The sequence below is a fragment of the Procambarus clarkii genome, chromosome 15, assembly GCF_040958095.1.
Source record: "Procambarus clarkii isolate CNS0578487 chromosome 15, FALCON_Pclarkii_2.0, whole genome shotgun sequence".
Taxonomy (NCBI): Eukaryota; Metazoa; Arthropoda; class Malacostraca; order Decapoda; family Cambaridae; genus Procambarus; species Procambarus clarkii.
The window spans coordinates 14,771,328-14,786,058 of NC_091164.1; the positions used below are offsets into that span (position 1 = coordinate 14,771,328).

At 47.0% G+C, this 14,731-nt stretch overlaps 1 protein-coding gene across 1 annotated transcript in view; it reads left to right on the plus strand.

Moving 5' to 3' along the window:
* The window catches only part of LOC123750849 (kynurenine formamidase-like), a 59,655-nt gene that overhangs the window by 14,710 nt on the left and 30,214 nt on the right, over window positions 1–14,731 (plus strand). The window contains exon 3 of the mRNA XM_069325041.1: window positions 8,854–8,988. Within this exon, the coding sequence (XP_069181142.1) occupies window positions 8,854–8,988 (135 nt within the window). The remainder of the gene's footprint in view (window positions 1–8,853; window positions 8,989–14,731) is intronic.

Sequence of the window (14,731 nt, forward strand, 5' to 3'; positions counted from 1 at the left end):
CAGAAATACAGGACCAGAAAACACAGGAACCGAGAGGTACAGAACAAAACGACACATACACACAGAGGAAACAAAGACCGGCACACACAGAAGTCGGGATACAACAAAAAACAGCCACACTCGCAGATAAGATACATGAAACATAGGAGTACAGAAAATTAAAAAAAACCACAGTACAAAAGCATAACAAAGGCACACAACCATATGTCTGATGGGCTCATCAAGGGAAGGCGACAGCAAGAATGCCACTCCACCTAGGGAGCCGGTCGGCCGAGAGGACAGCCATGCGAGGACTTGTGATCCTGTGGTCCTGGGTTCGATCCCAGGCGCCGACGAGAAACAATGGGCGCCTGGGAAACAATGGGTTTCTTTCACCCTATGCCCCTATTACCTAGCAGTAAAATAGGTACCTGGGTGTTAGTCAGCTGTCACGGGCTGCTTCCTGGGGGTGGAGGACTGGTTGAGGACCGGGCCGCGGGGACACTAAAAGCCCCGAAATCATCTCAAGATAACCTCAAGAAGATACCCATACTTATCCGGAAAGTCCGCCACCGGAAACCAGAGACAGAACGCCTCCCAAAGAAGCCACACATCAGGAGGAACAGATGCACTAGGGCATGACATAATCCTGAACCTGGGACACGATGATTTGCGCACTAGGTATCCAAATAGTAGACGGGCACAGGGAGATTGGCGCCATCCGGTCCAACATGAGGGGTATCTGGTCAACATTCAGAACAACAACAGTCTGGCCATCACCACTATCATTCCGAACATTATCACCAGGCACGGCACTCCCTGATGGCGCATCCGCACCCCCGGAAAGGGGCGGCAACACGGGAGGGGCGTGGGCAGAAACAACCCATTCTCGCACTTGCTTATAGTCAATATTGGCTTATTTAATAAGTGCATATGTGACATACTAATTGATTGTGAATATTTTAGTTTACCTTGAAAAGCTTCATAGAAAACATCGACCTCACCTAACCTTCTTAGTATAGTTAAGATAAGCATCTTATTGCTAATTAATTACAATTATTACTTAACCTATACCGTTGATAGGTTAAGTAATAATTGTAAATAAGAAGCAATAAGATGCTTATCTTAACATACTAAGAAGGTTAGGTGAGGTCGGTGTTTTCTATGAAGCTTTTCAAGGTAAACTAAAATATGCACAATCAATTAGTATGTCACATATTCACTTATTAAATAAGCCAATATTGACCTGAAAGCAAGTGCAAGAACGGGTTGGCAGAAACACGGGGGGCAGGGACAGCAACATGGAGGACAGGCAACAGAGTGGGCTGCACCATGGGATGTGGCACCACAAGGGGAAATACAACAGGGGACACACTTTGAGTAACATCCACAGGGTCCGGGCACCGGCACAGAACCCCTACGGCAGACATCATTCTTAAGGACCATCACAAGGCCCCGGGCCGCACCATCTTCCGCATCATTCGCCACAGGAGGAGGGACCACCCCCCCCCCCTAAGGGGGAACCCAGAGGTCAAGGCAGAGACACCAGCACCGGCACCAGCAGAGGCACATGAATCTCCGCCACCACTGTTGTAGGTCCCACGCCAGGGTCCACACCACCCGCCGGTACCACACCAGCCTCCTGCACACCAACATTGCATTCCACAGAGGAAGAGATCTCATACTTCTTAATGTCATGCACTGGCAACCCACTCACGAGGGGGCGACACACTCCTAATCGTCCTAGAACTGTTTAGACACAGGCTGATGATCATCAGAACAGTTGCCACCCACAGGAGGCATCCTAGGAGAGCCCCCAGCCGGTCGTCACCACGCCCTGCAAAGCGCAATCCCAAAGCACAACAACTTCGACGACTGGCAGCACAAGCCAACTACTTCGCAGGTGACACCGAAACTGAAGACAGGGCTGGCAGAGCCGGTAAAGGCAAGGAAGTCAGTGGAGACGAGGAAGCCGGCTGCGAGGGCAGGCCCCCATGCACCTCCACCCCAACACCCGCACTACCAACCGCACCCCTCGCTTACTGCAGGCTGAAGAACCTGGCAACACCACAGGGGCAGCAGATGGCAGGGAAGCCTCCCCCACCACAGCTTCACAAGGCGACAAGGTCGGGAGCCACCAATAGGGGAAAAGTCCTCTTCCCTAAACAAATTCACGGGAGCCTCCACCACACCACTGCAGTCCGCAGCCTGGTGCCTCTCAAGGCCACACCGAATATGTGTCTAGGGCTGTAAAGTGTAGAAGACAGTGCATGATGTAACCCATCAACATGACAATCAACAGAACAGGAGACTTGAGACGTAGAGCGACGGTCCAGGTCCCGTATGAGAACTCCCCCCCCCCCCCTTCTCCTGCTGAAAGAGATAACGTTCATCAGTAGGGACACCACGACCCAATATTTAGCAAAGTAACATCGTAGCAACCCTTCCGAGAACTCAAAAGGGACTCCATGCAGCGCCACATATGTGAGGGAGCAGTTGCGATCGGAAACAGTGACATTACTACTGTCATCAGGGAGGGAGAACGAACGACCATCATAACGGGCCACTAAATCTTTGTAAACAGGCGGAGAGCTGAACTTAACAAGCGCCCGATGGTGTGTGAGAAGCTGCACTCCACATACATGCACTACGATAACGTGGAACATATCCAGAACTACCACCTCCACTGCCAGGTACTGATGCCCAGCCAGAGAATTTCAGTCCGATCGTCTCTGAATGGCGGACAGGGGGGAGGGGTTCCCCATGGAGCAAAGGAGCCTGACAGCTGAGTGGACAGTGCTTGGGATTCGTAGTCCTTGGGGTTTCGAGTTCGATCCCCGCTGGAGGCGGAAACAAATGGGCAAAATTTCTTTCACCATTGATGCCCCTGATACCGAGCAGTAAATAGGTACCTGGGAGCTAGACAGCTGCTACGGGCTGGTTCCTGGGGGTATGTATGCCATATAATTGTAGTATGTATATGCTATGTATACATAGCATGTATGCCTCCACAAAAAGGAGGACTGAGCTAGGATTCGGGTACGCTAAGCCTCGTAATCATATCAAGATAACCTCAAGATAACCCACTGACTCCAAACAAATGGCCGGAGAGGCCGTGCCCCTCTGTCCGGACACCGACAGTTGGGGCAACACTGAAGAGCCTTTACCACAGGAGTTACAATTTGAGAATTTAGGAATAACACTTATTAACTCTGATCAACACAACAATCCCCTTCTTACCTTACTCGTAAGAAGACACTAGATATATTCAAATATCTCTAATGTACTATTACTCAGACAGAACACACACTATAATATGTGACCCCTCCAAAAACCCACAGACCAGTAAAGATTGCTCTCTCGCCATCTCCACAGGTCAACTAAATAATACCATTCCTTAAGGATATAATGTTTGAAACTCTCGGGATAATGAGAAGAAATCAAAATACACTTAAGTAAATTATACATCTCGGGAACATACACAGATGTTCAACTACATAAAATAATAATATTATATATACATATACAACAGAAACAAAAGCCAACAACCACATGCAGGTTGACTGCTCTGACGAGAACACACACACACGTACACACCTTCAGATACACAGGCAGGGGGGGGGGGGAGGTATGTCAGCGACCGGCTGCCATTCGCGTAACTAGCAATTGCCCACTCTCATTCCTTCCCTCCCAATCACATCCCTAATTCTTATCCTGACCCCCTTCCAAGTGCTATATATCAGGGCTTGGCACATTCCCCTGATAGTTCCCTCCCTCTCACCACAACAATAAAATTAGCAATATAAAATTGTAAAAGAGATACAATACCAATTACAGGTATGACCTCAGCGTATCCAATCTGAGCTTTTTTTATTATTATTATATTTACATGCAAAGCATGCTAAGAAATACAATAAATACAATAAAACAAGGTCATGAGAACAAAACATAGCACCGGCCTGAAGGGCGCACAATAATTACAACACATAGCATAACGAACCACAGGTCCCATTCACACACCAAACATACAGCAATCACACAGACTACTCAAAATGCTCAGACCTCTCCGGCCACTCCGCCGCCGGGAATCGAACACAATACGCCTCCGAAAGCAACATGATGTTATCCGGAACAGGTTTACTATGAACCGTACGAGGATCGGGCATCAACTCCGGCACACCCACAACAAAACACCGAGCCCACGGAACCCAGATGGAAGAAGGGCTCCATGGAACAGGATGCACACGGTAAACAATGTCAAACAGCAAGGGGTTCTTATCATCATACACCACGCCGGAGGCCAAGACGAGAGGGAGGGGCTTCTTCCCACGGGGCCAGGCAATGGGCAGCACACTGGGAGTCCTCCTCGGCTGCCTCACAGGACCCCACGTCAACCACCAGACGTTTTACCTGCAGGGACCCCCCAAGCCGGGCATCCTTCTTCAGCACCAGCACGAGGCCTCGGCCTGCACCAGCATCCTCACCACCCACGTCCGTAGGATCGACCACCCCCCACTGCGGAGAACCTTCAGCAGAAGAACGAACATGAGGTAAATGATATGCACAAACATTGTCATCAGCAGGCACATGGACGTCAGCAACCACCATCGACGTAGAGCGTGAAGCACCCGGACGTCAGCAACCACCATCGACGTAGAACTACCACATCATCGCCTGAAGATCCACCGGCATCGAAATCCTCCACATCAGCCCAAGCAGTAGAAGAACAGCAGGAATGCTTGGGCTCCGGCCGCACATCCTCAGAGCCGGAGGCGGACCCAGAACCACGGGCTTCACAAGCCATGCGAACCGATGCCCGTCGCAGAACAGTAGCAGCTTCAACCACAGGGGGATCGGGCCACACTCATCAAGACGCTCCACAGCCCCCCCCCCCCCCCCCCCAGCACAGCCGGGACACCTGGCGAGGACGCAGGGCCAGTCTCCTGCAGCAGTAGGAGACGAGGAAGATGAAGACGTCGACAACTCACAGAGACCATCCGGAAGACCCACGGGAGCAGCTGGGACAGTGACAGGAGCAGAAAAATCAGCCAACGGCACCGTAACACCCGGAGGAGGGGCCGCATCATCCGGAGGACCGCCGGGCGATGCTGGGGGAGCTGCAGCAGCCAACGGGACGTCCACATCCTCACCTAAGGAATCCACCCCAACAGGGAACGGCGGAAAATCCTCCTCCCAGAACAGGTTCACAGGAGCGACTGCAGCCCCAGAGCACCTGACAGCCTGATGCCCCAACAGGCCACACCGAAAGCAGGTTTGGGGCTGCCTGGCATAGTACACCCGGACGTAGTACCCCAGAAGCCGGACTGAAGAAGGAATGTCAGACCTCAGGCGCATCCCAAGGGTATGAATGTTTGTATGCATACCCTTATACCTCCCCGAGGACAGCGTGTTCACCTGCACACTGACAACAGCGCCAAACTGCTGGAAGTAATGCCGGAGTAGTTCCTCGGGAAACTCCAAGGGCGCCCCAGGCACACTTACGTATGTTAGGGCACCACTACGTTCTGTAATGGTCACAGAGCCAGCACCATCCGGCAGCGACAAGGAACGCCACTCGTAACGGCGGAGGAACTCACGGTACACCTCCTCCCCCACTAATTTGACAATAACCCGGTGAGCAGTTACCAGCTCAACTCCATAGATGTCATCTACCGGGACACGGAGCATGTCACACATGACAAGCTCAACTACAAGATAACCAACACGGCCTGTAAACTCCAGGCCCACGGAGGTCACTCTCACAACAAGGGGAAGAAGGCCTCCCACCACAAGCGTACGACGTCAACACCAGCCAAGCGGCAACTGCAGGGAGGGTGGGGACGCCCACAGCCCCAGCACTGGTCGTGAAGGAGGCCGGCCTCGGGTGAAAAGGGGCTGTGGCGATCCTTGTCTGGAATCCGTAGGTTTTTTTTTTTTTTTTTTTTTTTTTTTTTTTTTTTTTTTTTTTTTTTTTTTTTTTTTTTTTATTATTTTCTACCACAAACGTGGCCACACATTTACAATGCTAACCAGCATATATACATTTTCTTCTGTCCTCCATGGACAGGGTTAGAGAAGTGTTAAACATACAGTTCAAGGGTTTATTGAACACTCAACCACAGAAGGTGATTCGGTGCTTTTAAAATGCTAAGCTAACCTACATACGTAAATACAAAGATACACAGATTTACGTACGCCCTACATAAAGTATTAGATGTGTCTTTTACATAGTGTCATTAATGTACATTCACAAAGGTGAAATGTAATTCTGATCAGCTTCCATATATGCTTTATACCCATACATATACATACACACACACACATACACATACATATATACACACATACATGCATTCACATACATTTGTCTCATTTACCCTGACAGGGTGAGGTAGCTGATAAAGAAACTAGTGTGCAATTAAGCACTTAATCACTGAAGGTGATGAAGGTGCTTTTACAAGCTCACGTGCGGGACCAGGATGTCCACCTCCCGAGGGTCGTGCGGCCCAGGCTCTCCTTCATGAGGCTGGGGTCGTTCATACCCTTGATGGGGTGGTTCTTCTCCGGCCCCGACCACGGTGGTCTCCGGGGTTGGAGGTCCCTGTGCCCTTCTTCACCACCTTCGAGGTCAACCCCGGAACTCACAGTTCCTGCGACGGCGCTGGAACCAAACGTATTGGCGTATGCCTTTCCATTGGAGACTTTCAGCGCCGTGGAGAGGGGGGACCTGCTGCCTGGGTAACAGCTTCTTCCCCGAATCAACCTACCCTGGCTTTGCGCCCTGGTGAGGCCACTCCAGACCGACAACCTGAGCGCAACTCCATAGTCTCCTGAGACTGATGGATGCCTACTACTACTACACTCCACTGCTCTTCTTAGCACTTGTGCTAAATAGAGCACATGTCAGACCACTCCTGGTGTATGAAACTCTAGCCTGGACTCAATAATTTGTTAAACACAAGACAAAGTTAGAGAAGATTAAGAGGTATGCCACCAAACTAGTCCCAGAACTGAGAGAAATGAGTTATATGGAAAGGTAACGTAAGCTAAACCTCACGTTCCTGGAAGCCAAAGCTAGGAAGATATGACGACTGTCACGTTCATGTCATGTATTTTAATGTCTAGGAAAATAAAGCTTTTACTTGAGGGCATTGAAACTCAAGGAATAGGTAAAAAGCAAAATAAGATGACAAAGTTATATTTATAAACAGACACACAAAATATTATATGCCATAAATTCACTCCTTCCAACTCAAGGATATTCTGAAGGAAAACTTGATTTTTTTTCACCTAAACAGGGTTCTGGTCTCCCTATGGCTTTTGGTCCAAAATTGGAACTGTGCACTCCAGCACTACGTCTGTCAGCCGGTGTCACACATATATATAACTCCCTAGAAAATCTAAACTCTCTCAGAAACTGATCAGAAGACTGTCAGTGTACTCTACCCTTTCATGCAACCCAGTTAATACAATCCAGTGGCTTATCTTAAGGTATAGCAGGAGAAATCCCTCGGAAAAGCAAGAACTGGTCGTCATCGTTCTTCCTCGCATCAGGTCAAGATGGCGTCTGTCCCCCGGTTGCGTCATCGCCCCTGTACTCTTTAATGTTTCCAATCAAACCCCTTTACTGATTCCATTTACCGTATTCCCGATGCAGGTTTTTGATTGAGTTCATTTTTTTCACATAGTTTTGCTATACCAATACACCTTCTTCTTGCACAATCTCTAGTTCAAAAGGTGCCACTTAGCTGGCGGGTTAATATCAGACACTTGAGGCCTGATCTTTCCCAGTTGCCAGCTGCAGAGTTCTTTCAGGTAAACCTTCTCTATTTCCCCCCATCAACTCTCTTTGTAATAATAAACAATTTATTACGAAGACTAACCTCCACAGGAGGTAAGGTTCTTAACAATGACCACTAACAAAATTCTCAGATGAATTGGCAGGGTGGACAAAGACAAACTATTTTGGATTTGCAGAACATGAACAAAGGGATACAGGTGAAAAGTTAGTACTGAAATGAGCCACAGAGGCTTTAGAATTATTTCATTGTCAGAGTAGTTAACAAATGGAATGCATTAGGCTGTAATGTAGTGGAGGTAGACTCCATACACAATTTCAAATGTAGATATGATAAGAGCCCAATAGGCTCAGAAACCTGTACTCCTGTTGAGAGGCAGGACCAAAGAGCCGTAGCTCAATTTCCACAAGCACAACTAGGTGAGCATATACATTTAGCCAAGAGTGTATACACCTGCTGTCCACGTATATATCTAGCTTCTGGGCAGAGCCTTGTGGACACCAAGGAATTGGTTTAAAAGAACGACTCACTCCATCACCCCTAGTGAGCGCGAGACACTTCACAGTTGAGAGAGCTGAGGCCCTTTCTTGTTGCTGGATGTGAGAAGTATACTTTGTATAGTTGCCCAAGACCTGTTTCCAACCATGTTCATAACTAACAGTTTCCCTCCCCGCAGAGATCCTGACAGACAGCTTCCCTCCCTGCAGAGATCCTGACAGACAGCTTCCCTCCCTGCAGAGATCGTGACAGACAGCTTCCCTCCCTGCAGAGATCGTGACAGACAGCTTCCCTCCCCACAGAGATCATGACACACAGCTTCCCTCCCCCAAGAGAGTGTAACTGACATCTTACATCCCCACAGAGATCGTTACAGACAGCTTCCCTCTCTGTAGAGACTGTTTGACAGCTTCCCTCCCTGTAGAGACTGTTTGACAGCTTCCCTCCCCACAGACTATGATAGACAGCTTTCCTCCCCCTAGAGAGCGTGACTGACATCCTCCCTCCCACCTAGAGAGCGTAATAGACAGCTTCCCCTCCCCTTAGAGAGCGTGACTGACACAATCTCTCTCCTCAGAGAGCACCGTGCTGGTGTACGTACACGGAGGGTACTGGCGAAGGCTAAGCAAGGATGTCTCCTCATACGCTGTGCTGCCTCTCTATAATCACGGGGTCATCACTGTTGTGGTGGGCTACGACCTGGCTCCTCAAGGTGGGTTGTGACCTGGTGGGTGAAGATGGGCTGTGACGTGGTTGATCAAGGTAGGTTGTGACCTGGTGGGGTCAACTTTGGGTTGTGACCTGGTTGATCAACGTGGGTTGTGACCTGGTAGGTCAAGGTGTGTTTAGACCTGGTTAATGTAGGTGGGTTGTCTCAGCAAACAATTTTAGGTTGCCACAACGTACCTGGAAAGTGCTTGAAAGTAGTGGCAACTTTTGTTTTCATGTATTAGCTACATTATTGTGTGGAGTCGTAAATAGATTGCCATAAGTTTCTGCACAACGTTGGCTAAACCAAATTTGAGAACTTGTGGCAACTTTAAATGATGCATAAAAGTTGTTTTCGTGATTGATGGTACATATAAAATTGTAGAAATATAAAAATAAAATTCTACATTTAGTAAAAATAAAACCGGAGAATAATTAAGGAACGTTCAAATTGTTTTATTCAATATTTTCACTTAATGGAGAATCCATGGTGATGGTTGTGGTTGGTGGCAGTGGTGGTCGGTTGTTGTGGTTATGGTGGCAGTGGTTGGTGATGGTCGTAGTTGGCGGTAGTAATATTTGGTGTTGGTGGTTGATAATTGTGGTGTGGTGTGGTAGTGTTGGTATGGTGATGTGGTGTGGTGGGGTCGTGCAGTGTGGTAGTTGTAGTGTGATAGCACTGGGGTACTAGTTGTGGTGATGGTGGAAGTGTGTTGAGGTAGTATCGTACAATGATGTGGTAGTGGTGGAAGTGTATTGGGGTAGTGAGGTGAGGTTGTGTGGTAGTGTGGAGGGTTTGTGTGTTGGTATGGTAGGGTGATGTGGAAATGGTGGTGTCGTTGGGTGATGTGGAAATTGTGGTCTAATTGTGGGGTTGTGTGAGGGTGAAGGAATAGTGGTATAGTTGAGTAGTATGGCGTGGTAGTGGTTGTGTGGTAATATGGTGTGGTGGCATGATGCGGTGTGGCAGTGTGGTTGGTAGTGTAGTGGAGTGGTGGCGAGGAGTGGTGGCGTGGCGTAGTAGTGTTGTGTGGTAGTGTGGTGTCGTATGATGATTCTGTTGTGTGCTAATATGGAGTGGTGTGGTTGTGTGGAAATATGGTGTGGTGGCATGGTGTTGTGGTATAGTAGTGGGGTGTGGTGGTGTGCTGAGGCAGCGTGGTGTGGTTGCATGGTAATATAGTGTGATGGTATGGAGAGGTGGCGATATGTGGTGGTTTGGTGTGGTAGTGTGGTGGGTTGGTGTGGTAATGGTGGTGTGTGGTGTGGTGTAATGTGGTAGTGATATTGTTGTCGTGGTGTGGTATGGTAGTGGTAGTGGAGGTTGTGATGTAGTGTGGAAGTGGCAGTGAGTGGTGGTGTGGTGTGGTAGTGGTTGTTGGGTATCTGGGACTTTAACTCAAATATAAGAATATTTAATTAAGAGAATTAATATACTCGAAGGACCAGCCACTTTTGAGAAAAGAGGGAAAACAAATATAGAGATTATAAGACTGACACTGTAGAACCAGTGACTATGTATGTTAGATTATTTAACAATCATATAAAGAGAATGAATGGACTGTAATAATATTTAATTGAGAGTTAAAAGCCTCAAATATCAACATTGGGAGGTATTACTGGAAATTCATATATATCTAGGAATCAGTGTGGTTCGTCACCAGTTCATTAATGAGGTTAGTAAAGGTTAGAGAATCTTGAATCGAATGTAGATTCTAAATGATTATGAAATAATAATTGATAAATTCTATGAAATATTACTAAATCCTAAGAAATAATAAATGCAAACTTATTGAGTACCGAGTAGTAAATTATTGACTTATATTATTCCTCTTGAACATTATATGCATGGAAACCACATACTAAAATTAATAATGATAATAGTCAAATATTCTACGAAACGTGATTTGTGTCTTAGCTGTGAGACGACTTCACTAAACCCGTCTCACTACTCGTAGTCGTGATCACAACATCCAAATAAGGAAGAAACACCAGTGGTGAACATCGTAGGTGAAGGAAGAAATAGTTGGTTCGTTCTCGTCTACACGCTGTAATCAGGGAAATTTGAGTAACATTTGACTAGACTAGAAAATTATTCCAATATTCGCTGAAATTGGAAAATAAAGTTGAATGAAACTAACGTTGTATTTGTGGTCTGCGTACATCCTAACGGCAGGCTACCCACATAAATATAGTATAGAGTGATGCATCAAACTACAATGTATACTTAACGTAGGCGTGTTGGAACACTAAAGTCTGCCGGTATCACGTCTGCCAGTTCCTGACGTTCACTGCTGTGGAAGAGTAATTGTGGGACGTGACTATCTTTGTAGACGCGTAATTGAATAGTTTCTAGAACTGTATGACCACGTGATCTTGATGCAATAGCTGTCATCTGTAGAGGCACGTGTACACCTCGCGAAGTCCTGTGCTTGAAAGACACCTCCCTCCTGCCCCGACGCCCGATCACACATGTGCAGAGACCCTCATAGCTTTTTTTTTTTTTTGAAGGGATATTCCTGCGCGGGCCTAAACCTCTGGCTGGCCCACTAAGTGTTGCTTGTTTCTGTTGTCCATGTCTTGTATGGACTTGGTTCCGAGTTCTGTGTCCCAATGTATATCCCATAGGAATTTATTCATCTCATAGTTTCCCTTTCGGTACGCCAGCCCTTTGTTTTCCAGTTCTTTTTTGGGGCTGATAATTCCTAGCTCAACCAGGTACTCAAAGCTCAATACACTATGATCACTCATTCCCAAGGGGGCTTCCAACTTAACTTCCCTTAGATCCGACTCATTTAGGGTAAATATCAGATGAAGCAAGGCTGGTTCATCCCCTCCTCTCATTCTTGTCGGTCCCTAGACGTGCTGACTTAGAAAGTTTCTTGTTGCCACATCCAGCAGCTTAGCTCTCCATGTGTCTGAGCCTCCATGTGGGTCTCTGTTCCTCTAATCTATCTTCCCATTGTTGAAGTCTCCCATGATTAGTAGTCTGGATCTGTTCCTGCTAGCCACAGAAGCTGCTCTCTCTATTATATTGATGGTGGCCAAGTTGTTTCTATCATATTCCTGTCTAGGTCTTCTGTCATTCAGTGGGGGGTTATATATGACTACTACTATAATTTTCTGTCCTCCAGTTGCTATGGTGCCTGATATGTAGTCACTGAAACCTTCACAGTTCTGAATTACCATTTCTTCGAAACTCCAACCTTCTCTTATTAGCAAAGCTACACCACCTCCTCCTCTCCCTTCTCTCTCTTTCCTCACTACATAGTAGCCCTGTGGAAACACTGCGTTTGTTATGATTTTCGTTAGCTTTGTTTCTGTGAGTGCTATTATGTCTGGGTTTTCTTCTAGTGCCCATTTTCCGAGTTCACTTGTTTTATTAGTAATCCCATCTATGTTAGTGTACATCGCCTTCAAGCTCACTTTCTTCTTTTAAGGTGAGTGTACTCACCCAGGTGTACTCACCTAGTTGTTATTGTGGGGGTTGAGCTCTGGCTCTTTGGTCCTGCCTCTCAACCGTCAATCAACAGGTGTACAGATTCCTGAGCCTATTGGGCTCTATCATATCTACACTTGAAACTGTGCATGGAGTCAGCCTCCACCACATCTCTTCCTAATGCATTCCATTTGTCAACCACTCTGACACTAAAAAAGTTCTTTCTAATATCTCTGTGGCTCATTTGGGCACTCAGTTTCCACCTGTGTCCCCTTCTTCGTGTGCCCCTTGTGTTAAATAGCCTGTCTTTATCTACCCTATCAATTCCCTTCAGAATCTTGAATGTGGTGATCATGTCCCCCCTAACTCTTCTTTCTTCCAGCGAAGTGAGGTTCAATTCCCGTAGTCTCTCCTCGTAGCTCATACCTCTCAGCTCGGGTACTAATCTGGTGGCAAACCTTTGAACCTTTTCCAGTTTAGTCTTATCCTTGACTAGATATGGACTCCATGCTGGGGCTGCATACTCCAGGATTGGCCTGACATATGTGGTATACAAAGTTCTGAATGATTCTTTACACAAGTTTCTGAATGCCGTTCGTATGTTGGCCAGCCTGGCATATGCCGCTGATGTTATCCTCTTGATATGTGCTGCAGGAGACAGGTCTGGCGTGATATCAACCCCAAAGTCTTTTTCTTTCTCTGACTCCTGAAGAATTTCCTCTCCCAGATGATACCTTGTATCTGGCCTCCTGCTCCCTACACCTATCTTCATTACATTACATTTGGTTGGGTTAAACTCTAACAACCATTTGTTCGACCATTCCTTCAGCTTGTCTAGGTCTTCTTGAAGCCTCAAACAGTCCTCTTCTTTTTTAATCCTTCTCATAATTTTAGCATCGTCCGCAAACATTAAGAGAAATGAATCGATACCCTCCGGGAGATCATTTACATATATCAGAAACAAGATAGGACCGAGTACAAATCCCTGTGGGACTCCACTGGTGACTGCACGCCAATCAGAGGTCTCACCCCTCACCGTAACTCTCTGCTTCCTATTGCTTAGGTACTCCTTTATCCACTGGAGCACCTTACCAGCTACACCAGCCTGTCTCTCCAGCTTATGTACCAGCCTTTAATGCGGTACTGTGTCAAAGGCTTTCCGACAATCCAAGAAAGTGCAGTCCGCCCAGCCCTCTCTTTCTTGCTTAATCTTTGTCACTTGATCATAGAAATCTATCAAGCCTGTAAGGCAAGATTTACCCTCCCTGAACCCATGTTGGCAATTTGTCACGAAGTCCCTTCTCTCCAGATGTGTTACCAGGTTTTTTCTCACGATCTTCTCCATCACCTTGCATGGTATGCAAGTCAAGGACACTGGCCTGTAGTTCAGGGCCTCTTGCCTGTCGCCCTTTTTGTATATTGGGACCACATTCGTTGTCTTCCATATTTCTGGTAGGTCTCCCGTCTCCAGTGATTTACTATACACTATGGAGAGTGGCAAGCAAAGTGCCTATGCACACTCTTTCAGTATCCATGGTGAGATCCCGTCTGGACCAACAGCCTTTCTAACATCCAGATCCAGCAGGTGTCTCTTGACCTCCTCTCTCGTAATTTCGAACTCTTCCAAGGCCGCCTGGTTTATCTCCCTTTCTCCTAGCACAGTGACCTCACCTTGTTCTATTGTGAAGACCTCTTGGAACCTCTTGTTGAGTTCTTCACACACCTCTCTGTCATTCTCTGTATACCTGTCCTCGCCTGTTCTAAGTTCCAATACCTTTTCTTTCACTGTTGTTTTCCTTCTCATGTGACTGTGGAGAACCTTTGGTTCGGTCTTGGCTTTGTTTGCTATATCATTTACAAAACTTTTCTCTGCTTCTCTTCTCACCCTGACGTACTCATTCCTGGTTCTCTGGTATCTCTCTCTGCTTTCTGGTGTTCTGTTATTCCGGAAGTTCCTCCACGCCCTTTTGTTCAGTTTCTGTGCTTCCATACATGCCCTATTATACCATGGATTCTTCTGTTGCTTCTCGGATTTTTCCCTTTGGGCTGGGATGAACTAGCTTATGGTTTCCTGACACTTTTGGGTAACATAGTCATCATACCCTGTACAGACTTATCTCTGAGGTCTGTGTCCCAAGGTATTTCACTTAGGGAACTTCTCATCTGTTCATAATTCCCCTTTCGGTATGCCAGCCTTTTGATTCCTAGTTCTTTTTTGGGGGAGATAATTCCTAGCTCTACCAGGTACTCAAAGTTCAATACACAGTGGTCACTCATTCCCAAGGGCGCTTCCATCTCAACTTCCCTT